Below are 27,433 nucleotides of genomic sequence, written 5' to 3' on the forward strand. Positions count from 1 at the left end.
AGAGTAGCTGTGTATCTGTGTAGTGGTAAATAACCGTATGGTCTTTAATCGTTTGTGGACCATGGCTCTATGGACGGAATATTATAGTTTTGAGGGTTGTGTTTAAAGAACTGGTAAACAAAATAGATCACTTTAAGAGCTTCTGAAATACTATTAACCAAATCCATATTCAATATTTTGGGTGATGCTGTAAGTTTGGTATTTCTATCTCACTGTAAGAAATATTTCAGTGAAAATCAACTGCATATTTAGCAAAAACTTTCTTCTTTGAGAAGAACCTGTATCTTATATCATTGGTCTCTTGAAAGGTAAACACGTTTTATTCATTGCACTATTGTTCCATTTTTGAAAGCTTACAACAAATATTTCCAGTCCATTACTTGTTTAAAATGCAAGTTCCCTTGAATAGATTATTACACCAATCTCATTAAATCAGTAAATACGTTTACCTCATTCACAAAGAGAACCTTATTTACAACAAACTGAAAGTACTACAGTATAAAGTTGCTCTTTACAAAATTGCCAAATAAACATCGTGAAAATAGCGCGCTATTAATTCATTTTGTTCATTTACATCAGCTGTGTATTAAACTGTATAAAACTAGTTCATTTAAATTGTGACTTTAATCAGAAAGGGTTGTTTATTTTACAACCTAAATCCTGCTATGCAATGGTATCATGGAATTCTTCCTTTATAGTTTATTATGCCATTGACCATAATGTAGGTCGTAGGTCATAGCAAATGAAAATAATTCTTTTTAAATAAATAGTACTCAAATTTTCATATTTCATAAAAAATTCAATTGCACATTATATGTGATAGAAGAAGTCACAAAATCTCATTCAGTTACATATTTAGGAAGAAAAAAAAGTAAGATCAGTTTTCACCACGTATTACTGGCAATAATTTTATTATAGTTTGCAAATTTGTGCAGTAGCAATTTTATTAATATTAAATTTTTGATTATACACGGTTTTCTTTGGCTGTTTTATTACCAACCAACCTGGTCACTAAACAATTTCCTGTATCTCAAAGAAGCATTAGTGATACAGTAATTTTGTTTACAAATTTATCAATCCGACAGTTTACTTGAACAACAGTAAATACGGATGTTCTTCAATTCTACTTTAACAACGGGATACTTACACGTCCAATATGAATCCGTTCCTTAGCCAGAATTTAGATTGCACAGGGTTATCGACTATCCGATCTCTTCACACTCACAGATGCATTCAAGAAACAACGATTTTATTTGCAATTGTATCACCTAGGTAATTTAATCCGCTTGCAGAAAGTACAGTGTTTGAAGGCTGTATAAAGGCTGAAAGCCGATTTTCACAGATTAAGCACACAACCTAGTTTTTCATGAAATTAAAAAAAAAGTTCCCTACCTAAGAAATTGAAAATACAAGTAAAGAAAATCAATAGTATGGTGTTAAGAATGATTGCAGGGGAGTAAATTGGATAATTACTAAGAAGTCTATTGGTTTGGTATCCTGTTTTACTTGCAAAAGACGTATTTAAATAATTGCTTTTTTGATAGTTCTATTCATTATAATAAAAATCAATTTGAAAGTACCAATTTCGCTCATAACAAAACAATAAGTTTTTATTGGTTATCGTTAGTATCGTTAGCCAATTTTAGATGTTCCTCTAAATTGGCAGCCGTTTCCATAAAAAATAAAATTAGTTGATTTGATATCGTGGTCGACTGATTCGGCAGTTTACTAGAGTATAGAACTTAATCTACTCCACACCACCGGAAAAACTATTTCAGAGAATTATACTGATGATACGCAATTTAGCAACCAATGGTTTACACTCATTTCCATTACGAGGTATTTTATTTTTTCCGCTTCTCGCCACATATTACTTGGATTAATATTGAATATCAATCAACTAAATATAACCAATCAATAAACCGCGGACGGAAATTACCTACTCGAATTGACAAGAAAGTAGAATAATACATACAATACTAGCCAGGCTTTCGTGGAGTGTCCATCAGGAAATCAGTTGTTATATTAAAAATAATATGATAAGTTTCATTTGTATGATTCTTGTTACACATGTCTGGACCTAATATTGAACAGCAATTGCTAGCAATAACAAGTGGCTAAAAATCAAACGAGTTATAAACCTCGTAAAATATAATACAAAACCACAGAAAAGTGTAAATCCTGTGGAAAACATATTTTAAATACAAATAAATTCAATTAACACAACAAATATTTCACAGAAAATGAAAAGTTTCCCCAAAAAGATGCTTAGCTTTTGCAGAGTATTCGGAGGTCTGCCTATGAAATATACTTCAGACACCAGAAGAAACAAAAGAATCACATTTTCTTATGCAGCATTCGTGTGGAGCTCAGCCTTTGTCGTGATTCAAGAGGTACTCACCAGCATCGTCCTTTGCATGTATTTCCTAGGCAAACTAGAGGGTCAGTCATTGCGGACATTGAGTAGAACCACTGATATTGTGTTAATACTGGACATGGTCTCCCTACAAGTAGTGGTGGCTGTCGTGTTTCTCAGCTCCGCCTGGAAGTACCCAAGACTTGTCAGAGTTTTTGCAACTCTGGAGCTCGTCTATTGTGGTCTCCAGCACAAGACATCAGAGATCAAAGCCGCAGTAAAGATTTTTGGAATCTGTGCCGTCACAGCAACATCAGCCACCATATATGAGAGAATTGGCTCAGTGATAAATGATAGGATAACAGTTGGACGAATAAGTTCATTCGTGCTATCATTTATTCCGATGATTCTGCTGCACTGCTCCCAAGCTGCTCTGTTCGTCCACTTCACACATGTCACTCAAAGTATTGCAAAGTCCTTCAGAATGGTCAATACCAGAATGGAAAAAGAAATTGTCAGTTATATAGTTGATGGGATTGAAACAAACCACAGTCTGCCCGATGTTAACGTCATCCATCCAGCTGGTAAGCTTGAACTTGCTAATGGTGTTTTAATTGTGCATGATACGTCATTAACTACAGTTTTTTTTTTATTTAATTAAAATATAATTAAAGAATTGCGCAAATTGGTTATAGACACAGCTTTTTTCGCCTCAACAGGTTACTGATTCAGTGGTTAAATATATTAGAACATTACGTACGTCCACGTTTACTGATAACTGAGGACCAGGAATATTAGGTCCTGCTATTTATAAGGTTTTCACATATGATAAACAAAACTATTTGTAATTGTTAGTTAAGCAGCAAGCTGTCATTTTCTCCCAAACGTTGGCCAATGAGGCGGTGATAGTGGAGTAATGAGAGAGTGATGGGGGGTTGTTTCCCTTCGTGAGACCAGGCATGCCTGTGATATTTTCTGAAACAAACATTTTGAAAAACTCATATGTTTGCTATTTTTTAAGCTTTAGAACATTCTCGAATATTAGGATGAGATGTAGTGATGGGATAGTTACATTTTCAATAATGTAAGATCTGTTCCTTAAATATTATATGTTGCTGAGTACAAATATTGTTTCTAAAAAGGTTTCAATTGAATACTAACCATTTTCAACTATATTTATTGTGCATTCGCCACTACATTAACTAAAATATTCAGGTCAATAGTTTATAACAATTTAAAAGCTTAACATTTCAAGTACAACAAACTTTCTTTTAGATCATACATTTAAAAGGTTTTACTGGAAGAAGTTATATTAGAGTGTTCAACATTTTCGTTGATATATCCCTTAAAAACCTAAACCATGACATAAGTCATGGTTATTAATATTTGCTCCGTAAATATGTGTGATTTACGCTCTTCAAATCACAATTAATTCCATATCCAGCTTTAACGGTATCCAGCCAACCCCGTCGTCACATTAGACCAGATATGCTAATTTTAGTGTACAAAAGATTACGTTTATTAGGATACTACTAATATCGTCATATAATAAGTTCGTTACGTCTAGCATTCAAAATGTGCCTTCAATTTTAGTTATTTCACTTTATTGATCTTAACAAGATAAAATACGGATTTTGCATCGTAAAACAATATTTTAATTTCTGCTAAGTTGTTTATCCTCGACATTTAGCTCAATTAAAAGGTAAATTCGTGCATAGTTTATGCTTGCACCCTCTCCTAATTTCCAAAAAATGCACATTAAAAAAGGATTGAATTAATTCGGAAAGGTAAATATTAAAAACCATGACATTTATATACACCTTATGTGAGCTATAGGTATCTTTTCAACAGAGAGATAACCCATAAATTACAAATCAAAGGTAGAATGTTCTTGTAAAAAATTTGAAATGTAAAAAATGATATATTGTGTAAAATACATTTTTTTATTTTCAGGCGGTGCATTTTCCAAGATCAAAAAACTGAGGACTCTGATGAACACCTACTGGATGCTGTGTAACGCCGTACACCAGGCTAATGTATTCTACGGTGGTCAGCTGATGGCTGTTATCTTCTCCGCATTTATCCACATTACTATCAAGTTCTATTTCTTGTTCTTGAACGTCACAACCGGTAAAGTGTTCTTAACTATCTCTGAGGGAGCCTGGATCCTAACCTACATCTGCTTCCTGGTTGTGTTGGTTAACTCCAGCACAGACGTCACTAACTCGGTAAGTTTTACATTGATACAATTCTACTCAAACCGTTTATTTAGTTTTTGAGCTTGACGTACTTTCTAGCAATAATGAATTTTAAAAATACAACTACGAAATTGTTTTATTTTTGAGCTTCTCGAACTTCCCTGATGTGTTATAATGCATTAAATATGATCATGTATTAATCTCTGGAGATTTCATCAAACAACAAATATATTCTGCCCAAATTGATATAGACTATAAATTGATGTTTTATTAACATTCAAGTTCGTAGTATAAAAGCTGTAGGGATAAGTATTTCCAATACCTCCCCAGTTAGAGACCCTAATATTCCAAATCTATTCAGCATGACAGGATTTAACGTAGGGATAAGAATTCCCTTCCAAGTCTTCAAGGAGATACATCAGAGATGCTACGAGATATCTTCCCATCATCCTTTCAGGATCTTAGATCACTCTTAGGAATTTTCGAGTATGTGACAGATAGATAAGTTTTTGGGTGGATGTGGGGACTTCTCCAAAAACTTACTGATATAAGATTTGCCTAGAGATTTCTTTTCATACTGGCAAATGTGCTTGACGACAGTCTTGTTTGAGTCAATATACTTTCAAGCCAATTACGATGGGGTTACTTTATTTGTAAAATCAAAGGTAAAGCGGTTATTTTTATATACATGGTATTCTTCTAGGGCGATGAGACAGGGCAGATGATCTGCAAATTAATCAACAAAGACCTTGATCCAATCCTGAGCAAACAGGTAATTGTGATAATACTTTAATTAATATAGCTATCGCTACCTCCATTAAAGCACAAATTCATAATGGTAGTATAGTAATAACCCTTAACATAAAGTTGAGAAGCCCATATAACCTCTTAAAAATAAAGATTTGAAATTCTTTTCGAATGAATATACCCTAATAATAATACAATTCTGAATTTCTTCAAATTTAGTAGCCTTACTTGCTACATTTTGGAAAAAATAAAGTTTTTTCATACTTCAATGATTATGATTATTAAACTCTTTAAATAAAAATTAAATAAGATTTTTGGTCTTAGAAATTATCAAACATTACTATCAAAGTATTTTAAGACATATATAGATTTTCATTAGAGGTTTAGAATATAACATAACATATATTTGTAACAATACCATGATTAAATATAAACTATCTAGGTAAGAAACTAAAATAAATCTAAAATTGTTACTAACAACTTGATAGATTGTGTATTGTTGTTTTCCAGCTAGAAGGGTTTCTCTTGCAATTGCCTCATCACAACGCAAGATTCTCTGCTCTTGGGTTTTTTCAGATCCACAACGAAACACTAACAGGGGTAAATACTCGTAACTACTTTTGTAGTAAAATCTCTTGTCGTTTTAGTAAAGTGTGTTGTATGGGTATTGTAAATTTAAACTCTTATATGAATATTAAAATAATTACTGATATTTTTGTTTATTATAGGTTTCTCAAAAATGTTTGTACAGGAATACATTTTTATATTACAACAATGTGTCTGAAAAGCGTTGGAAAGAACATTAGAGTAATGTTTAAATTTATGTAAAAACAATGTCAGATTATTTAAATTGAATAAAAACTGTAATTTATTTTGTATTTAGTTATTTATGAATGTACTTTTATTGGTTAATTTATGTCGCAGGAGTAATTTTTAATTTTGAGAAAAGACTTACAAATGTGATTTATATCTTGTGGAATCTTAAAATAGAAGTTTAAAGCAAGTTTGGAATATTCTGTGATTTAATTTACACTTTAGACATTTTTAGAACGATCGTGTTTTAACTATTTTAAAGATTTTGTGTTTTTAATTAATAGTTAACTATATTTATACAGGAGCTAATAATAATAAGACAGCAATTTTCATCTCGCTAAAGTCTATCTCTATCTCTCCACTACAACATTCTTTCCTCTACAGATATTACCGAATAACATAATAAACCCTCGGCTACCAAACATGTTATACTATTAGTCCGGTAAAATAAGGATGCAACCTCGGAATGAAAGATAATAAGCTGAAAATTTGCATACGTCTTTTTTTTTTGATGGTATAAAACTTACCTCAAAAGTCTCATATAATCACGTGTACGCGTCCTTTAGATATTTAAGGTCAAAGTTCACGAAAATCAGTTTTTTGCAAATATCTCGTTTCCCTTACGCTAAATGACTTTGAAGGTGGTTAGAGAAATTGTAGAATGGAAAATTCTCTTCAACTTTTGTATAAAGTAATTTTATCTACGTTCAACCCTTTTTGAGATACAGCGCAAAGAGTAGGGGACCGCTTACCTGTATATACGATAATGCGAGGTCAGCCAGTAGAACACAATAAATAAATGAGTTATATTGTTAGTTATTCACTTAATATTATTATTATTACTTAATACTATTATTATTGTTAGCATTATTATTAAATTTTTATTATTATCATTATTATTAAATTTGTATTATTATTTATTATTTAATATACATATTTATAGATATTTATTATAAATTATATATTCTCTAAATAAATACTTATTTTATTTTTACCAAACATACAATATTAAAAGAAATATTTCAAATGAATTTTAATTAAATATTTATTTATTGATCCAATAATCAATTTATTAAAATTACAAATATAAAATATTTGTTTTAATTTTAATGATTAATAATTTTGTTTTAATTTTCTTCTTGTTCATCGTTTTTTCCTTCTTCTTCTTCTTTTTCTTTTTCTTCTTCCTCTGACTGTTCAATATCGGATTCATTATCATCATTCTCGTTTACTAAAGTATCAGAATGGAAGGATTCAAGAATCTCAGGTGCATATTCACTTTCTTCATTGAAACCATCTGAAGTTGATGAAGCGTTGAGGCATGATTGTCCAGTACACTGCCCACAAATTAAAGTGCATCGCAATCCTGATTTCCTTCATCGCAATTAGAACCACAACCTTTCTTGCAATTGCAAAATATTGTATTCAGCAGTTCTTTTGGTGCTGGTGGTAATAATGTTGTTATTGGTTCCAGGAGTCCATTTTGAACTATCCAGCTGAATTCCTGGGGTTCTAAATCATTTCCCAACCAAATTTGGGTCTGATAATAGACACGAAGGATATACTGACGAGCTGCTGTACTTAAAGGTGGAAGAATTGATAACTGCACTGGTTTGTTGAGTCTTGTTGATTTGATGAACTGGGTGTATCGAAAAGACTTCTGATTTCGGAGCATTATACGTTGCTAAGAAAATACGTACTCCATTTTCAAATAATACTTGTACAGATCAGTTTTTTTTTGTTTAAATAATTGAGCTGATTGATTTAAATCGTGATTTTTCGAACATTTTAATAAACGATATTTTACCTTTTTTATAAAGCGCAGAAGTCGTATCACATCCACTAAAACGCGTGTAAAAATAATATGTGTTTCCTAGAATGAGGATATTTATCAAAACTTTTCGATGAATTCAGTTTTTTGTCTCCACATTACCCTTACCCATTAAAAAAAAATTCTTGTTGATGTGATTGAGCACATCCTATCAAGATAACTAGCAAATCAATATCTTCTCTTATAATGACAGAAGTTTTTTTTTTTTAAGTTCAGACTCTGCAATACCTGTTTCTACAATGAGAACATCAGCATCATCTCTGATATTAACAGAGATATTAACAGTTTGTAAAACTGTTGTAGTGATATTAACAGTTTTTAAATTGTTTGAAAAGCATGTCTATAAATATTTTTTATTAGATGAATGTGATAAAAACTTTTCTTTCTTGGCTGAATGCCACCTCCATTGTTTCATCAAAGCGGAGTTCGTAAGATTTTGAAATACCAGCAGTTCTTCTTAATTGTTACATTGCTTTCATGTCCTTAGTGTAGTCTGAGTAACCATCAAATACAACAACGATACTAATATGTTTGTAAATATTTGACGTATTTATTCAAAATATCAGAGATAGTAATCATCTTTATTGCATTCAACGTTATGCAAGAGGAATCCACCATCGATGATATATGTTGTAGTAGTTTTCGTCTAGGTATATTAAATAATAATAAAAATTTAATAATAAATGATTAATAATGCTAACAATACTAATAGTATTAAATAATAATAATAATAATAATAGTAAGTGAATAATTAACAGTATAACTAATTTATTTATTGTATTCTACTGGCTGACCTCGCATTGTCGTACATACAGGTAAGCGGTCCCCTTACTCTTTGCGCTGTATCTCAAAAAGGGTTTGAACGTACATAAAATTACTACATACAAAAGTTGAAGAAAATTTTTCCGTTTCTACAATTTCTCTAACCACCTTCAAAGTCATTTAGCGTAAGGGAAACGAGATATTTGCAAAAAAACTGATTTTCGTGAACTTTGACCTTAAATATCTAAAGACGCGTACACGTGATTATATGAGACTTTTGAGGTAAGTTTTATACCATCAAAATAAAGACGTATGCAAATTTTCAGCTTATTATCTTTCATTCCGAGGTTGCATCCTTATTTTGCCTTATTTTACTGAGTTATATAGCATGTAGACAGACAATAATTACGTTTTCTGTTCTGTCTGTACAGATGGCTGGAGCGGTGACAACTTACCTGGTGATACTGATCCAGTTTCAGGCTCCGCCAACATCTACTTAGAATTCTTTTTCAAAATATTTCCATATAATAGACTACAATTACATATAGAAACTTGTTTTATTTATGGAATATTACACTAAGAAGTAGTCAATAAAAATTCATTGCATATTAGATTGCAAAACAAGTTATTATTAATTTTGTACTATGAATGAATAAATTTTAAACTACGTTTTTAATAGAAGACGTAGCACATTGGAATTTATTGTTGTTGCAATAACTTACGTGTGAACTCATAAAAGTATTTAACGAATTCCTTGATTTGTTATTTATTTAACAGGTTTTATATTTTATTACTAAATTATTTTCTTTTACTATACTTAGTTTGTATAGTCAAATGAGTATTAATATTGCATATAATATAATAACATCAAAGGTTTAAGATGTTACATACTACTGAAAATCCCTCTCCATGTTATTGCGATGTGCTTTACAGGGTATCATAGTAACTTGGTAGGAGACGGTGAAATCAACTCAAGCTTACCTATCCCTTATAACCTGTGCAAAGAAAAGTTATACTCCTAACGATCCGGGGATCGAGCAGAAGTTCTTATTAGAGAAGTAAAGTCGAAGGGAGATTTCCCCAGATTCTGGCTTCCAATAAACAACAAAAAAGTCATTAGTGTAAGAATAGATGAATTTGACCATCGTCATTATAACGGAAAAAACTCTAAACAAAATAAATATATAAGAGAACATTAACAAGTGCAGAAACTCAGCCTAGTAATTTAAGTGTTCTTTAAATATATAAAAAGATGTGTTATTAATTATTAGAATTTAAACACAAATGTGAAAAAAGAAGAGAGTTAAATTCAAAGTAATCTATGAACAAAAAGTACAGTCTCTATGGTGTAATGATCAGTATTCTTGCCTGGAATTGAGAGATCCGGATCGAGTATCGTCAAGCAATTACTTTTTGTTCATCAATCTTTCTTCCAATCAAATAAGGCTAAGGCCCATATATAAACGTAATGAGTGCATATATCCATGAATACAGTTATAGATATCTCCAAAGTTTAAGGACTTCATGACATAATAGAGCTTATTTAAACTTGATAAAGCCAATACTTTACAAAATCATAAGAAATAGAGTTAACAAAAGCTTAAAAAATACGGCTATCGTACGAAAGATTCAAGCCCCATTAGTTCCAATTTCTTATTAAATAACCTCAGTAAAAAAACACAGTCAAGAAAACCATTATATTTCAGTTTGCTATGAATATGAAATTGTCGTCAACCACAGTTCTAAGCATTACACTCCAAAAATGTTATGTTACGAGGGTTGATGTCACAAAGAAACGTAATACGATATAAACAATGTTTACTTTCTTTACTAATTTCTTTATTCTGTATTTCTGTATTCCTAATATAGTTACCCATACGACAAACGTGTCATTTTCAATGCCGACTTACAGGAAGTAGAGTTAGAGTTACAACAAATTTCAACCTTCTAAGTAGCATTATTTTACAGTTATCGTGCGTATAGACAAATATAAATCTGATTTCAGCATTAACAACCGGTGTTAGAGGTTTTGGTAAAGCTTCAGCTAATAAGGCAGAATCTCTTTTGTCAATAATCAGTAAATTACAACAGTACTCCTCTATTCGGCTCCCTTCAAGGTCAAACTGAAAATTGGCCTAATTGATAATAAGTGCGTGACCTATTTAATAATAATTTATACCGAATAATAAATCACCAAAAGGAAAATAAAATGTTTTACCAGGAGCCTTAATAGAGTAAATATAGAGTAAATTCATGATAATAATTCAATTCATTCGATGGACACAATTTAATCAAAACCTTCCTCTAAGTTGAAAACCATTACAACAATAGTCATCATTGATGGTTGGACACTTTCATATTTTGAATAATAAATATTTAATTATATTAAAGTGTGTTATTTTTATTATTTTCTTCACACAATAGTTGCCCTAACGATACGTAATTGGCTGGCAAACAATAATCAACGATGTGCCTACGCGTCAAATATACAAGAGTATTGAAGGAAGCATATTATGCACAACTTGGTCTAGACTTATGTCAAGTCACCTACAAGGAACATGAATAATTTTCCTAGTAAAATGCTTAGATTTTGTCGATTTGTTGGTGGTCTGCCACTGGAATATACTTCAAGTATTACAGGACTTACATTTTCGGTTACAGGAGTTCTGTGGAGCTGTATCTTAGTTCTACTGGAAGAATTATTACAGAGTATCGCTCTGTACTGGTATTTCAATGATATACTTGATGGTAAGTCATTGAATCCATTGGGAAAAACCACTGATGTTGCAATGACATTGCACATAGTCTCTCTACAAGTTGTAGTGGCTGTTGTGTTCCTCAGCTCTGTCTGCAAATACCCAATACTCATCGACGTCTTTGACACTCTAGAACGAGTTTACATAGATCTTCAGCAAAAGGCAACAGAGGTCACGGCTATAGTGAAGTTTTGGGGAATCTGCATCTCTGCATCATTAGTAGTCACCTTCGTTGAGCGAATCTCTATGACGAACGGTAGGCTAACAGTTGGCCTAGCAATATCCTCAGCGGTTCGTTTTAACCTTGGCGGCACTGATGTACTGTTCCCAAGCTGCTCTCTTCGTCCATTTCACACATGTCGCGACAAGTATCGCAAAGGCCTTCAGAATGGTGACCGATAGGATCGAGAAGGAACTCACGAGTAACATAATTGAAAGGATGGAAACAACACACAACCTGCCCAATGTTGACTTCACTCATTCAACACGTAAGGGTATATCAAATAAACAGTAATCATGTATTATGAAAATACTAAAAGACATTTCGATCTAACCTGGAGAGAGCGCCTGAAAAAACTACTTCAGAGGACAAGCACGGTCCTTTTTTCAGGCGAGCATTTTTTAATTGGAAACAAACGAATTTAATTCATTTAAAGTAATAAATTTAAGTCATAAAGTATTCATCTTTTCTTATACTGATGGCAAATGTCAAAAATGTAATCATGCTTTCAAATCATATTTATTTGTTAACAATAACTCTAAATAACGATAACAATTCATGAAATGAATAATCTTGTTTCATGTTTAATATAAGTACAAAACTAATTATTTACTTTAAGATGTGTATGTACTGTGATAATTTTTTAATGTATTTACACATTTTTATAGTAACTATTGATATTGATTCCAGTTTTTCTTGTAATCGTATTTAATAATAAAATATTTTTTATTTATAATTTAAATATCGGAAAAGTACCAACTATTAATAGCTGCTAGTATTTACAAATAAAATAGTTTTATCCCGTGAGGATAACTTTTTTATTTTAATTACACATCTAATCACATTAAATGCAACAGCAATTCTCTTTACTTTAAAACTGTTTACCCACCATTTCATTTTAAGGTTCTAAGTTCAGTTAACTCGATAATTGATTATCCGATTAAATTTATTATAATATAGTGTACGTATTTAATCCTGAGTTATTTAAGCGTAAATCTTAATTTATCTGATTATTTTTTTATAATACCTTATAAACTTTTTTCTATAAACCTTTACACGCGCGCGCGCACGCACACACACACACACACACACACACACACACACACACACACACACACACACACACACACACACACACACACACAAATATAACTGTCCTACATTTTATTCAATTACTCTCATTCTTCCGTTATTTTTTTATAATCACATTTTTCCTAATCTTTTAACATCGTACTAAGGTTTTCTAAGTATGTAAAATTTTGCATCTTATAACTAAATCCTTCCTTTTCTTTAGCTCAACCCACATATTGATTTATTCATTGTTCGTAGTTACTATTATAACTTTTTATTAGAGGAGGATCTGTCGTAATTTGTCCTATGCATTTCTTTTCTTTTCAGAAATACAGTTAACGTGAAATTTCCATAATAAATATTATGTAAGGTATATAGGTTGGAACTGTTTTTAAATATTATAGTTCTTATTATTTATTATTATTTTATTCTTATTGTTATTTTTTCTTCTACATTTTAATCAAAGTTTATTCTACGTACAAAAATGTTTTCTGCATCAAAATATTTAATAAAATTTCAAAAATATGAATAATTTAAAATTAATTCAATGTATGCTGTTGGAAGATAATACACTTTAAAATTAAATTTCTCTATTAATATAGTGTTTGTAAAAGTTGAATTCTTCTCTTTGTTTTTTATATCTCATTTTGATAAATCTTAGTATACATTTCATTATTTAAAAAAGAAATATCTATGATTTTTAAGAAATAATAAAAATGCTTTGCACAGTAATAGAGGTTTTATTTATTTTTTTTAAAAATAAGCTTTCATGAAAAGAATAAAGAAAGAGTATTAGTTTGGGTTTCTGCTTACTTAAAAAACTTGCGTAGATATTGATCTGAATAAATAAATGGTGTATTGTTGTCCATGTCCTATAATTGGATATGTGTTTCATAGTCTGAAAATTTGGCATATTTACGTTTATTCCTAAATAAAAATATACATTATAATAAAAAGAATGCATTGCATAAAAATACAACAAAAAACAAAATTACAAGTGTCAAAGGAAACATTTTAGTACGGCTACGGTCAAAGATGTCATAGTCTCATTAGAAGTAATTTTAAGGAACCTAATAAATTTATCACACAAATGTTTAATTTGAACGAATTGTATTTTACTTTTAGGCAATATGCTCTTGACGATCAAGAAACTGAAGAGTCTGATGAACACCTACTGGATGCTGTGTGATGCCGTACACCAGGCTAATGACTTCTACTGCTATCAGCTGATGGCCGTTGTCTTTAACTCATTTGTTCACATCACTATAACGTGTTACGCCTTTTTCTTTTGCGTCAGAGAAGGCAACATGTTCGCCATAATTACTGAAGGAGCCTGGTTCCTTACTCATATTTACTACGTGGTTGTGTTGGTAAACTCAAGCACAGACGTCACTAACTCGGTAAATGTGTAGCAGAATCTTCTTATTTATTTTTACTAGCGTTTTATATAACTCATTACACTTAATACCTCTACTTAACCAACGTTTTATAAGAATCGCTTTTTCATCCAACATAAAAGGAAGGCTTTCTATAAATCTTTTGGTGGTCTACTCAACGTGATGACAACTGCAAAGAACTTATGTGATTTTTATACAGATTAGGAGTGTAATCTAGAACTGAAATGTAGATTTAATTTTAACAGATTCCAATACATCGCCTGCTGCAGACCTTAATTGCCTAACCAGACCTCATGCAACAAAATGAGATGGGTTGAACGGACAAGGTTTTACCTCACTGGTGAAAACTTAGTTCATGGATCCTTGTAGACATCTCGTTATTCTTAGAATAACTGATGAATTTCCTTTTCAGACAAGCAATAAGAAGTAGTGTATATATAGCTGAAATGGACGTAGTGTGGAGAAAAGGATTATCGCCATGAATTGATACAGACGTTACCAGGCCAGTTTAAAGGTTTGAGGTGATAGAAATTTCATCCAATGCACATAACGGGTCTCATGTATTTTTAGAGTACAACATCTAAACCAAATGTATAATGACGAGTAGGTTTAAAACCCGTGGTTATGGTCAACTGATAGAACAGGATTCAGAGGTAGGCCGATAAATAAGCTTCTTATAATTACTATTGATCGGAATATGGTACTTGACCTCTACAACCTCACAAATGTGGTAAATTGTCAAATGATGATTTGGAGTTTTTAGTTTTTATGATTCCTTGGCCCTCAGAAATGCCAAGGAATATCTAAATGCAGTTAAATATTATATCGGTCGTTCTCTATACGTGTAGAGTGCTCTCAAAGTGAAATGGAATCTGAAAATAAATATTTCTTAGAATACCCATTTCATTGATAGTTGCTAATTTCTTAAAGTTTAAATACAGATGTTTCCTTAAAGTTACAAAGATAAGTAGTGTTGTATCAGTTATAATAATAGATTACATATGAATATCTTGGTTATTTAATTGGTTAATTTAAAGTTTAAAAATATGCGAGTAAATTTCATTTCAAAATTTTTTATTTCAAATTTTGTTATAGGCTGAAGAGACAAGCCAGATGATATGCAAGTTGATCAACAGTAACCTGGACCCGGTCCTAAAAAAACAGGTAATAATACAAAAATGTTGTACTTAATTATTCTTCTACTGTGGTGCCAATCAAAATACTTTAATATTAATACGATTTGTATTTTAATCCAGACGTGAATAATCAAATCCATAACATATCAGTATTGACATTACAATCTAAACACAAACTTATTCACTTTAGGTGATACTTTTTATGCCGTTTACATCTTATGATACGAAAAGTATTGTCAGTATCATATTCCCAATTATATTGTAGGCCAAATAAGAACCTAAGCACAAATGTGCAGAATATAAGATCAAAATTAGTTTTTGAAAATTGCCTTCGTAAATATTTTGCATTCTGAACATTTAGGTTGTATTAGAATTACGATTAAAACTCCCAGAAGATACCAGAACACTCAGGGGGGAAGTATAAATAAAAAAAACTCAACGTCAGAAATGTAAAAAAATTTCAGTAATAATATAATGGATTAGTGGAAAATATACAATGTATTATTATATTTATAAAACTGTGATACAATAATAATCATAAAATAACCCAATACTCACTACTTGAAGTATGCAATTACAAAACAGTAATATTTTAACACAGGAAGACGATTAATGATGACCAGTCTGTTTTTTCAACATCCGGCCTTGCGCTGCGGATGTCAATTAAGATCATCAATCTTTAAAATGCAGAATTTTATGTACTGTATTCAATTCACTGCAGGTGTGAAGAAATAAATGTTTCATTTTACATTAATTTCCATGATGAACGGGGATATTTTTAAACGCAATAATAATTTCAACAAAGAAATCTTCCTGTCCTTTGAATCTAATTAAAAATATATTAACACTATTTATGATAACTGAAACAATATTGATATTATTTTTTGTGAATTTAAAAACCAATCATATTGTGTTTTAAACCTGTTTAACCCCACAAAGTATTCACATTATAGTTAAACATTTTTAGTTTCATATTATCACGTTTTAATTTTATAATACAATAATTAAAAATTAAATTTGAAATAACAATTATATTATTGAACTAAATTAACATTTTTCTAAACCAATACAAACACTATTTAAAACAAATATTTCATTATTTTTAACTATAAATTATTTCTCTAGTCGGTAATCAGTTAATTATGTTCATGTTAAACTTAAAATTTAACCAATTTTAAAATATTGTTAACTAATATTTTTTTAAGTTACACTAATAACAATTTTCTATTTCCATAAAGTATGGTATTACAAGTTATTAACTATCACCAATTTTAAAATGTAAATAAAATAATATTTTTATTTTTAAAGCAATATTAAACAAATAATAATAATAATGAATACTCTCAATGTATGCACCAAATTAGAATTTCCTACCTTAAGATATTCTAAACATAACATGTTGATTCTAAAAACAGAGTTACAGAGAGACAAAGTGAAAGCAATTAATTATTTATCATATATACACAGTTACATTGACTATTTTGATTTCATGATCAATACAAATGTCTCACATACGGATGGCCAGTAGCAGATTAAACCCCATTGCACCCTTTCGATATAAAATTAAATGCATGAAAAAATGTTACAATAAATTGGTTAAAATCTTTGGGTCTTTTTCCAGCTGGAAGGGTTTCTCCTGCAGTTTCCTCATCACAACGCAAGATTCTCTGCTCTTGGATATTTTCCGATCCACAACGAAACCCTCACAGCGGTAGATATTTACTGTTGTATGGAAACTGCACAGTCTAATTATATTGTATATACTGTAATAAAAATCCTGAATACTATTCTATCTATATGTCATATATGACACAGTATGTAGACTGACAGTGTATTCTGTGTGTACAGATGGCTGGAGCGGTGACAACGTACCTAGTGATAATGATCCAATTCCAGGACAAACCACCATCCACCTAGAGCATCATGGGGTTTAGAAACCACGCCACTATACGTAAACTTATATTTATTAGTTATTGTTTACGCGATGTAAGCACACACAATTTTATAAACACCTGTGATGACTACTTTGTTTGATCTTTACTGCTAGAAAACTTAGTTAATTATTTCTCTGAGTAAGAATTCATTGTGTAATATTACATACTTACTGATATATGCAGAGGTCTCTTAGAGATTGAAAACTTGCCATTTTGTAACTCATGTGTCTTTGCTAGAACACAATTCATTGAGTCACATGGTACTATAAGGGATATGTTATTTAAGTTATAACTGTACTAAAGTGCATTAATTTATCTTTGTTGTTAAGAGTACATTAGCTTTATTTCTTCAGTTAAATTTTCATTCATGTTGTCATTCAAAAAGTAGAGTTTCCATTTCGTGTTGTTGCAAAAATACTAATGCACAAAAAAAATATATTGTAGTTTTATTCACTCACCTACCTAAAAACCATAGGTTTTATCACAAATACACTTCAACAATGTGGTTTATTCATTTCAATAGCTTAAACAATAAATTTTTGATCAAGAGTTCGGTTTTGGCACGTAAACCTTTGGTTTTCTTATTGTCAGTAGACCTTGCAGAGCTTGATGTTACACTTTTCAATACTAGACAATTAAATTAAAGGTAATTATTCTAGTAAACCAGTGACATAATTGCAAAATATAAATAATTACGTAATTTTTTTCAATATTAACTAAGAAACTTAGTATTGTTTAAACACACCATATTTAATAATTAATTGCATAATTCATTAATAACCTCTGGGATATTAAATAACATGTACTCTCGATATGGGTTGGATCTGCACGCCGATCATCATTGAGTAGCAAGTATTCTATTGCAGTGGATCAGGATTGGGAAAGCTTGTCGTACACTACAATAAATCCACAAATCCTTTTACAGCAGAGTCACCGCTTATCAAAGTGCGGTTTAGAAAAGGAAGAGGCTCGGGCTTAACTAAATTACATTAGTATCGCTGTTTCCTGAAAGGTACCTCACTTGGCCCCTATGTGTTTTATATATATATAAGTTTCAATATGATAATAGTTTTGTTTCTTTTAAGAGATTATTTGTAACCAACAATTTCAAATTTCCATAATGCCGAAACAATTACTAGATTCCATTAAATAATTACAAAACCAAGAAAAAAAGATTATTTTCTATGATAACAGTTTATTGTTTCATGCATTCGGTGCCGTTACTATCCGCAATAAATAAACGTAATGAAGAGTGTTAAAATAACAATAATGGAACATGCCAATAAGATCTCATCCACAGATTGTTTTATTTGTAGGCGTGGAGAAAGAAAACAACAAAATACACTCAACTTGGCACAAGTGCTCTTGACACGTGTGTAAGAAATACAATTCAAAACGTAATGGTTTTTGTTCGAACCAAAACGCAGAGAATCCAATCACATTACTCAGTTTTAGTTTGAATTCCAACCATATGCCTTGTGGAATTTTAACCCTACTTTACACTGTTTACGTTTGAACCCATATGTACAGACTATCCAATCACATTATCCCGATTTACTTTTATATAACAACCAAAAACCTGACGGTATTGTAACCCTCATTACAGCCTAACACTATAACGTCTTTCAGACAGAAATTCAGGAGTAACAAATTTCTATAATACGTAAAGATTTTAATTAATGTAAAAACTGTGCGAACACTATATACCTATATATTTGAAATTTATTTACAGTTTTAGAATTAATCATTCTTGAAATATATTTTTTGTTGGTTTAACATACATTTCCTATTAATATTTCAAAACAATTACGAAATTTAGTAGTCTTATTTTGTTTTCAGTGAGGTTTTTGTTATAATACTAATTTAATTTGTTAGCAGTAATATCATTTTATAAATATATACACTTTAATCAACATGGAAGTGTTTTTTTAACTATTACATACTAATAACTGTTAAGCAAATTGTGCTCTCAATCATGTAAAGTGTACTAATGTTGATTTACCGACATTGCACTCACTATAATATTTTATTTTACTTTAGTATTTTCTAAAAACTGCAACGATAATTTACAAAACGAAATAACCATAAGCAACCCAATAAGAGAAATCGCCGTATTGATTAAACAATGAGATTTTAATTTGGGTGTTTTTCTTTACAATATACCTATATAAATCTAGTCCCTTCGCGATATTTGCGATGGTAAAATGTAGATTATTGTATGACGCGAGCTTTAAACGATTTATAAGGATCGAGAATGTTGCGATGTATTAAATTTCTCTTTTGTTTAAAGATTGTCAATGATGATAGACAACTTTAAATGATAATTAAGACTTGAAAATTGAAATCTATAAAAACATCGTTAGTCCACAAGATTATTCCAAAACTACACAGTGCTTGGCGATGCACTTGAGACAGTCTAAATATAACAATTGTACGTCAAGAGTATACCAAGTGAATAAGCTCACACAGGTGAAGTCTGATAAGGATTCGCAAGCATAAAACACTAAATTCCAAATCAAAGTGAAGCTTTAAAACTCACCAAGGTCTAAATTAACAACAGAAAACGTTTTGTCAAAACATTCTAAATGTGTGTGTGCGTGTGCGTGCGTGTGCGATTGACAGCCACACTAGTTTAGGTGAAGGGTGAAACAAAAATGTATCAAAAATGTTAAGCAATATGTTTTTTTCTAAATTTATAATTTTCTTAGCAATAAATGCCATGTAGGAAGTGTGCCACATCTGCTTACATGCACTCACACAGTGAAGCCTTGCGGAGTATCTGGATGAATGCTGGAAGAATTGCTACTTCGATTGTTTGTATATAAACAATCGAAGTAAGCGAGGTGGCGACTATCTGCGTATGCGCAGTGCTATATGACAACCATACGCTCTCATATGTGGACGCAGAAGGGGTTGGCATTGGTGATTTAACCGTGGTTCAAAATGAATATTAAAAAATTGATTTGATTTTTTTATCTTCCGGGAGCTGAGAGGCAATAAAATCTTCTTGAAGTCGATATAGATATTTCCCTTCAGAATGAATTGGATCGTCAGCCATGCTAATTTGGTAGTCGAAACTGGAGAGTTTAAGAAGTTTTGAGCTATGGAATGATATATCTGTGGTTAAGTCATATTATTCTTTAAACCCAACCATTGATTACGTAAATTTAAATGATATTATAAATACGAAATTGCCTTTGTTTGTTTTGCTTTCACTCGTAAACCGATTGTACTAAAATCCTATACCAATTCCAGGTCAAAATATTCTGAAATCCTTAACATATTTTTCAGTTTATAAAGAATCTAACTCGTAAATAATATTATTATTAATGTACTTTTAACTTTATATATATTTATATACTACAATTAGAGGTATTTTATAACTTTCTTGGTGGAATAAAAAACTCTTTGGACCTATGCTGGATGATCTACTCATATAATTTATCAATATGGACATAGCGTATGTCAGTAACAGCCACATTTGTGGGACATAATGTAAACTTTGGAGGCAAGAATCAGTAACTAATAAGAAATAGTTGCAGAGGTGTATTGTTCAATCACCTTTCTGGATCTGGGGAGTAGATCATTAGGAATGTTTAAGCAGGATATATTTATACCAACAAGGTAGGAGTACGCTACGTTACATGTTGCGCAACAGGCTACGCTGAGGTTCAATCACAGTTCTGGATATGGGGAGTAGTAGATCATTAGGAATGTTTAAGCTGGATATATTTATACCAACGAGGTAGGAGTACGCTACATTACATGTTGCGTAACAGGCTACGCTGAGGTTCAATCACAGTTCTGGATATGGGGAGTAGATCATTAGGAATGTTTAAGCAGGATATATTTATACCAACAAGGTAGGAGTACGCTACATTACATGTTGCGCAACAGGCTACGCTGAGGTTCAATCACAGTTCTGGATATGGGGAGTAGATCATTAGGAATGTTTAAGCAGGATATATTTATATCAACGAGGTAGGAGTACGCTACATTACATGTTGCGCAACAGGCTACGCTGAGGTTCAATCACAGTTCTGGATATGGGGAGTACATCATTAGGAATGTTTAAGCAGGATATATTTATACCAACAAGATAGGAGTACGCTACATTACATGTTGCGCAACAGGCTACGCTGAGGTTCAATCACAGTTCTGGATATGGGGAGTAGATCATTAGGAATGTTTAAGCTGGATATATTTATACCAACAAGGTAGGAGTACGCTACATTACATGTTGCGCAACAGGCTACGCTGAGGTTCAATCACAGTTCTGGATATGGGGAGTAGATCATTAGGAATGTTTAAGCAGGATATATTTATACCAACAAGGTAGGAGTACGCTACATTACATGTTGCGCAACAGGCTACGCTGAGGTTCAATCACAAATCAAATCAAATCAAATCAAATCAAATCAATCAAATCAAATCAAATCAAATCAAAATCATTTTATTTCTCATTAACATTAACATGTATCGAGAATTGTCAATATGTATAAAATAACTAAATACTAAAATATTGCTATAATCTGGTAAAACTACAAATTAAAAATATATTGAAAAACAGTACTAATGATAGTTTTACTTGTAAGGTTGGGTGGGGCACAAAAATTCAGAGAATGAGTAAAAACAGTTTTTCACAAGAAAGTCTTTTAGTTTGTTTTTAAAAGATGCAAGTGAAGTGCTGGCTTTTAAATAATCTGGCAATCTGTTATAAATTGTAGGTCCTAAATATTCTATTGATTTGCGGAACATATTGTTACTATGGTGGGGTACTGTTAAACTATTTTTATTTCTGGTGGGATATATATGAATTGTGGGTAGGAAAATCGGTAATGTGTTTTAAAAGTGTAAATTGATACGGAATAGATAAAAATGGAGGGGAGGGTTAGTATACGTTCTTGGTGAAACACTTGCCTACAGCTCTCTCCAGGTCCCTCAACCCAATACACTAAACGAATAGCCCTCTTTTGCAATTTGAATACTCTTTGTAACAGAGAAGATGAAGCAGTTCCCCATGACATTATGCCATATGACATCACAGAGGAAAAAGTAACCATCATATACCATTTTCAGTGCACTACTTTTCAGAAAAATTTGAAAGACATCTTAAGGAAAACAATATCGAGTTGAGCTTAGAGCAAAGGGCCTCCACATGCTGACGTCAAGAAAAACCAGCATCCAGATGAACGCCCAAGAAAACATACTGAATCAACCTCAATGATGTCAGCCTCGTCTAAAGCAATAAAAACCCTTAGAAACTGTCTGAGATCGAAAAGTGAAGAATGGATGTTTTGTCAACATTGAGGAATAAATTGTTGCGAATGAACCAAGAGTTCATTTTTTCGATTGTAGTGTTTAATTGAAGATTTAACGCTATTGAAGAGTCTGCCCCGAACAATGACCGTGGTGTCATCAGCATATTGAGTGACGCGAGCCTCAGGGACACAAGAACTTAAGTCGTTTACATATAAGGCAAAGAGAAGAGGTCCCAAGATAGAACCTTGAGGAACACCCATGGAGACCTCAACGAAATCTGACTGTGCCGTACCAAAGGAGTTGGTAACCTGGACACTCTGGTAAACGATTTGAAAGGTAGGACCTGAACCACAGCAGGGGACAACCTCTGATGCCGTAGTAGTTCAAAGCTTATTAAGGAGTTTCTGAGATGGTTAACTGTATCAAAACGCTCTCGTGAGATTCGCAAAAAACACCAGCTACGTGATTCTGATTATTAAAGATGAGTAAATACATATTTTGGAAAATTGGGCAATAGCATCGGTGGTGGAATTAGAAGGAACAAATCCAAATTGGGTGTCACTCAGAATGGAATTTCTGATTAGAAAGTCTGTTAGTCTAACATGAATGAGACCGTTCGAAGACTTTGCTGATGGTTGGTAAAATTGATATGGGACGATACTGTTGAGGCGAAGACCTACTGCCTTTCTTGAAAACCGGAATGACCTTAGAGAGCTTCATATCCGATGGAAACTTCCCCTGAAGAACTGAGTTGTTGAACAATTGAGTTAAAGGAGGGCTCAAGGGTGAAGCAAACCCGTCTAATTACTGAAGGACTCATTCCAAAAAAACAGTTCTGGATATGGGGAGTAGATCATTAGGAATGTTTAAGCAGGAATATAATTTATACCAACAAGGTAGGAGTACGCTACGTTACACGTTGCGCGAACAGGCTACGCTAAGGTTCAATCACAGTTCTGGATATGGGGAGTAGATCATTAGGAATGATTAAGCTGGATATATTTATACCAACAAGGTAGGAGTACGCTACATTACATGTTGCATGCACAACAGGCTATGCTGAGGTTCAATGAAAGATTTCTAGCGAAATAGTTTTACATATATTTGACATATTTAGCTCGTTACATTATTGACATATTATAACGAATGAAACAATCATACACCAAAGCAAGTTTTTACATCCTCCGGAAAACAAAACAGAACTACTGAGTGATAGACGTCTATGACGTTCAGCCAAATTCCATGGCTGAACATCTACAACATAGAACTCACTCCTTCCTTTGAAGAAAGTGTGTTTCATGCAAAATTTCAAGTCTACAAACTGATATTCTTCTCACATATCTTGCTACATGATACATTTACATAAAGTTATGCTGGATGTGTTAGAATAACTAAGCTTAAATGTGTACATAATGTCACATGTTTAAACCTCTTACTAGTATATTGAATTTGTTTAAAGATTTATTTATTCTGCTGTTTGTTTTTCGTTGCTAACATGGTTACCCATAGACCAATGTAAAAATATTCACTACTGCTCAGCCAAATCCCTATGGACATACGCCATAATCGAACTTAGGTTTCCCCATATAAAAATAAAGTTTCATGCATAATTCCAAGACTATAGGTCAGTTTGTTTTTCAAGATATCATGTGGGCAGAGAGAAAACAAAAATCACGTTTTTCAGCCTCACGCAAAACGCAAAAATTGTTATTGGACTAATAATAATTTTAAAAGTATGTACTGCACAGTATTTCCATTTTTATAACAGTTTCGTCTGTAACTGAATGTTTTTACAATGATACCAAATAATGTGGCCAATAAGTACGATTTCTAAGTAATGTATATGCATTTATTCAGCAAAATTATAAATGTATAGAAAGGAGTTGATTAATTTGAAAATGCAGTAGTCGAAATAAATTAAGCAACAAAACTACATATGCGCACAATTATCAACTGAAACTAGAATACTGAACAATGACGCAATCATGAAATGACTTCCCACATTTGCAGACCAGGTGTACCAAATGTATAGGTCGATAATGAAGGTGATAACTCTCAGTACAGTTTCAGAACAGTATTGAAAATGTTTTCATATAAATTCCCATTCCTTATTTATTTTCAATTTTATACACGAACTTAAATATAACATTTTAATCATTGTGTTGTAGTGGAAGTAAGTCTGTTTTACTAACTTTAGGGTTTATTTATATGGACGGTTTATAAGGCTCCCTTTTATATAAATATCACTAAACCTACCTTTTTAACAAATGGAATTATTATTTTATTTAATGATACCCTAGTTACTTATCATAGGGATTTCTATTTTTCCATTTCCATAAGGGAAAATACAAATACCGATTTCCTTTAGTTTACGTTTATGGGCTATTTATTCTGTCCAAAAATAGATTAATTATATTTAATTGTGTTTACTTAACTGTAACTAATATGAATAGGAATGAAAGAAGCAGCACATTGTGAGGCGCACTCCTTCCTTGTTATTTTTAGAACTTGGGTAATGTAATAGTGTCATTACCAATTGAACATTGAAATTAGTGTTTTGTCTCTGTTACATAATTCTTTGCTATTACAGTGGATATATTATTGGGCAATGATCGTACAATACACATACATTATACGATAATGTTGTGTTTACAATACAAAACACAATCCTGGGGCGAACCGTTTATCCACCCAAGAAACAGTTTTATCCGTAATTACAAATTTTGATATTTGTTCCGTTTGTTTCCTTATTACAAATATGTGCACGTAACAAATGTTTTAACATTCTATAGCAAGGCATATGTGATTTAAGAAACGTTTTACAACAAGTGAGCAATGAAATGTTTACATATATGACGTAATGTCCGTATGTATTTTAAATGTACAACAATTACTTATTGTTATTTGTATGTTTGTACTTAAATTTTTTATTGTTAAAATATTATATGTTTTACTTGTTAAAATATTAATAAAATAAGTTTTAACTTAGTAAATTAGAATGTCATTGTAATCCAGCATGAATTTTTTATTCTTCTTTTACACTTGTTTTTGGTTTATTACTGTAAAAGAAGTAGGTAGGTAAGCAGAAATATGAGCTCCTTTTAAAACAAATAGGTTTTGAACTATTTAACACAAAGATTACAAATCACCATAATTCACTTTTAAAAAAGTGGGAGCATCGGTGCACCCTTGCTTTATTGTCAAGTTTTATGCCAGATTCGATACAAAAACAGTTGCTGTAACTTTCAGTAGCGTTGTAGTCGATAAGATGGATCACATGTATGTTTTTGCTGATCTACAAGTACAATCAGCGATTAGTTATTCCACGGCGCTGATCGTTCTACTCCAGTTCTGCTGTATTATCTGAATCCTTATCTGCAGTGTTATTTTAAAAAGTACCACTTCTGTTTCTTCTCTTTTGGAACTGATCCAAACTTTTAGCTCTAGCGGTGTCGTCGATAAGCTGGATTACGTGCATTTTTAACACCTGATCTACTGATACAGTTATTCGACTCGCTGACCTACATAGGCTATTTAAAAATTTACTTATTAAATATTTGTGGGAGAAAATATCTAATAAAATATTTTAGAATTTAGTTTAGCGATGTCAAAGTATGGGTAAATGTAATTAATGTAATTTTCTTAAGAAGGGGTCTGCGGATCTAAGATGATACAGTGAGTTAGCATTTTTTTCTGGTAGTATTTTTTCACCGTGATTACAATAGGGGTAGTTCGAAAGATTACTTTGTTCCCTTTGACCTTATGATTTGGTTAGTTGGAAGCCATTATTAGATAAGGTTTATTAGTTAGTTGGTTTAACTGGAAGGGTAGGTGTAAATAGCTACGATACGTCTTTTTGGAGGGTTATTTTACGGTTAATAATTGAGTTAGTGGTGTGCGTCCTTTACATATCCCTTTTACGCACAGTTCCTTTACCCATCTGCTAGGGATTTTGCGGATTTTTATAAAATGTTTATACAAAAATGTAAATAAGAAGATTTTTAATTCACTTTATAATTATCGCAAGTTTTCAAGAGAGTACATGTCGTTACAAGTAAAGTTCAGAGTAAAAGTTTTACATTTTAATATTATTTTTAAAGTTTATCTTTAATAATCATTTAAGTATTCAACAGTCAGAATAATCTTTTACGTTAAGATAAAGCGTTTATTAACAAATATTGTTGGGTGAAAAATAGTTAAATTAACAGTTTTAAACTTTGAGACTGTATCAACAGCAACAGGTCATAACACAAGTGGTACAAAGAAGTTTCCAGGAAGTTTTTAAGTTGTTTTTTATTTATCCTCGTTTATAATAAAGAAAAGTACATTTTATTTTTGAATTAAAACCATAATCTTTATTTTTATTGGAGTTTTTATAAGAAAGCCAAATTTTTTAGTTTTGATTTCATTTTTGAAGCAAGAAGTTGACTTTTATTTAGTTTATTTTATTTGAAAGGAAGAAAAATTTTACAACAACAAAAGTGGTTGTGTAAGCTTTTGGGAATTAAATTGAAATATCTGGCAATTACAAAAATTATTATTTTTTTTAAGTCCAAATTAATGAACTGTTAATTAAGAAACAGGTTTTTTTAAAAATTATTAGAGAAACTATTATCCTGTCCATCTACCCTAACGAAATATATTTAATTATTTTTAAATGAGATTTATTTAAGTGCAGTTACACTAATAAAAAAAAAATAGAAAGAGATTTTGTGAAACTTGTGGATCTCTCTACAATATTTAAAAGTACCCGGGGGCCCGGGGACACCCACTTCTGTCCTGTCTCTTATGTTTTGGAACGAATCCAAACTTTTAGCTCTCTTTAAGAAGTTTTATTGGGAACCAAGTGAGGTCCGCATTTAGAGGATATTTTAGGACACCCCCTTCAGCAAAGTCACGAATGGGAATTAAACTCAAAAAAGCTCTAACTTGAATAAACATGTTTCAAAA

At 31.6% G+C, this 27,433-nt stretch overlaps 2 protein-coding genes across 2 annotated transcripts; both read left to right on the forward strand.

The window, feature by feature from the left end:
- Nucleotides 1-2,495: 2,495 nt before the first annotated feature.
- LOC124370948 lies at nt 2,496-9,207 on the forward strand. Its single transcript, XM_046829254.1, has 4 exons — nt 2,496-2,940; nt 4,310-4,584; nt 5,258-5,326; nt 9,139-9,207. The coding sequence occupies exons 1-4, from the start codon at nt 2,496-2,498 to the stop codon at nt 9,205-9,207; spliced, it is 858 nt and encodes a 285-aa protein (XP_046685210.1).
- A 4,363-nt stretch (nt 9,208-13,570) lies between these two features.
- LOC124370951 (putative gustatory receptor 28b) lies at nt 13,571-17,219 on the forward strand. The gene is made up of 4 exons (XM_046829257.1): nt 13,571-14,154; nt 15,247-15,315; nt 16,909-16,998; nt 17,136-17,219. Exons 1-4 carry the CDS (start codon nt 13,885-13,887, stop codon nt 17,202-17,204), a joined length of 498 nt encoding a protein of 165 aa, XP_046685213.1. The 5' UTR covers nt 13,571-13,884; the 3' UTR covers nt 17,205-17,219.
- Nucleotides 17,220-27,433: the final 10,214 nt, after the last annotated feature.

This window comes from Homalodisca vitripennis, unplaced genomic scaffold (assembly GCF_021130785.1).
Source record: "Homalodisca vitripennis isolate AUS2020 unplaced genomic scaffold, UT_GWSS_2.1 ScUCBcl_694;HRSCAF=3250, whole genome shotgun sequence".
Lineage (NCBI taxonomy): Eukaryota > Metazoa > Arthropoda > Insecta > Hemiptera > Cicadellidae > Homalodisca > Homalodisca vitripennis.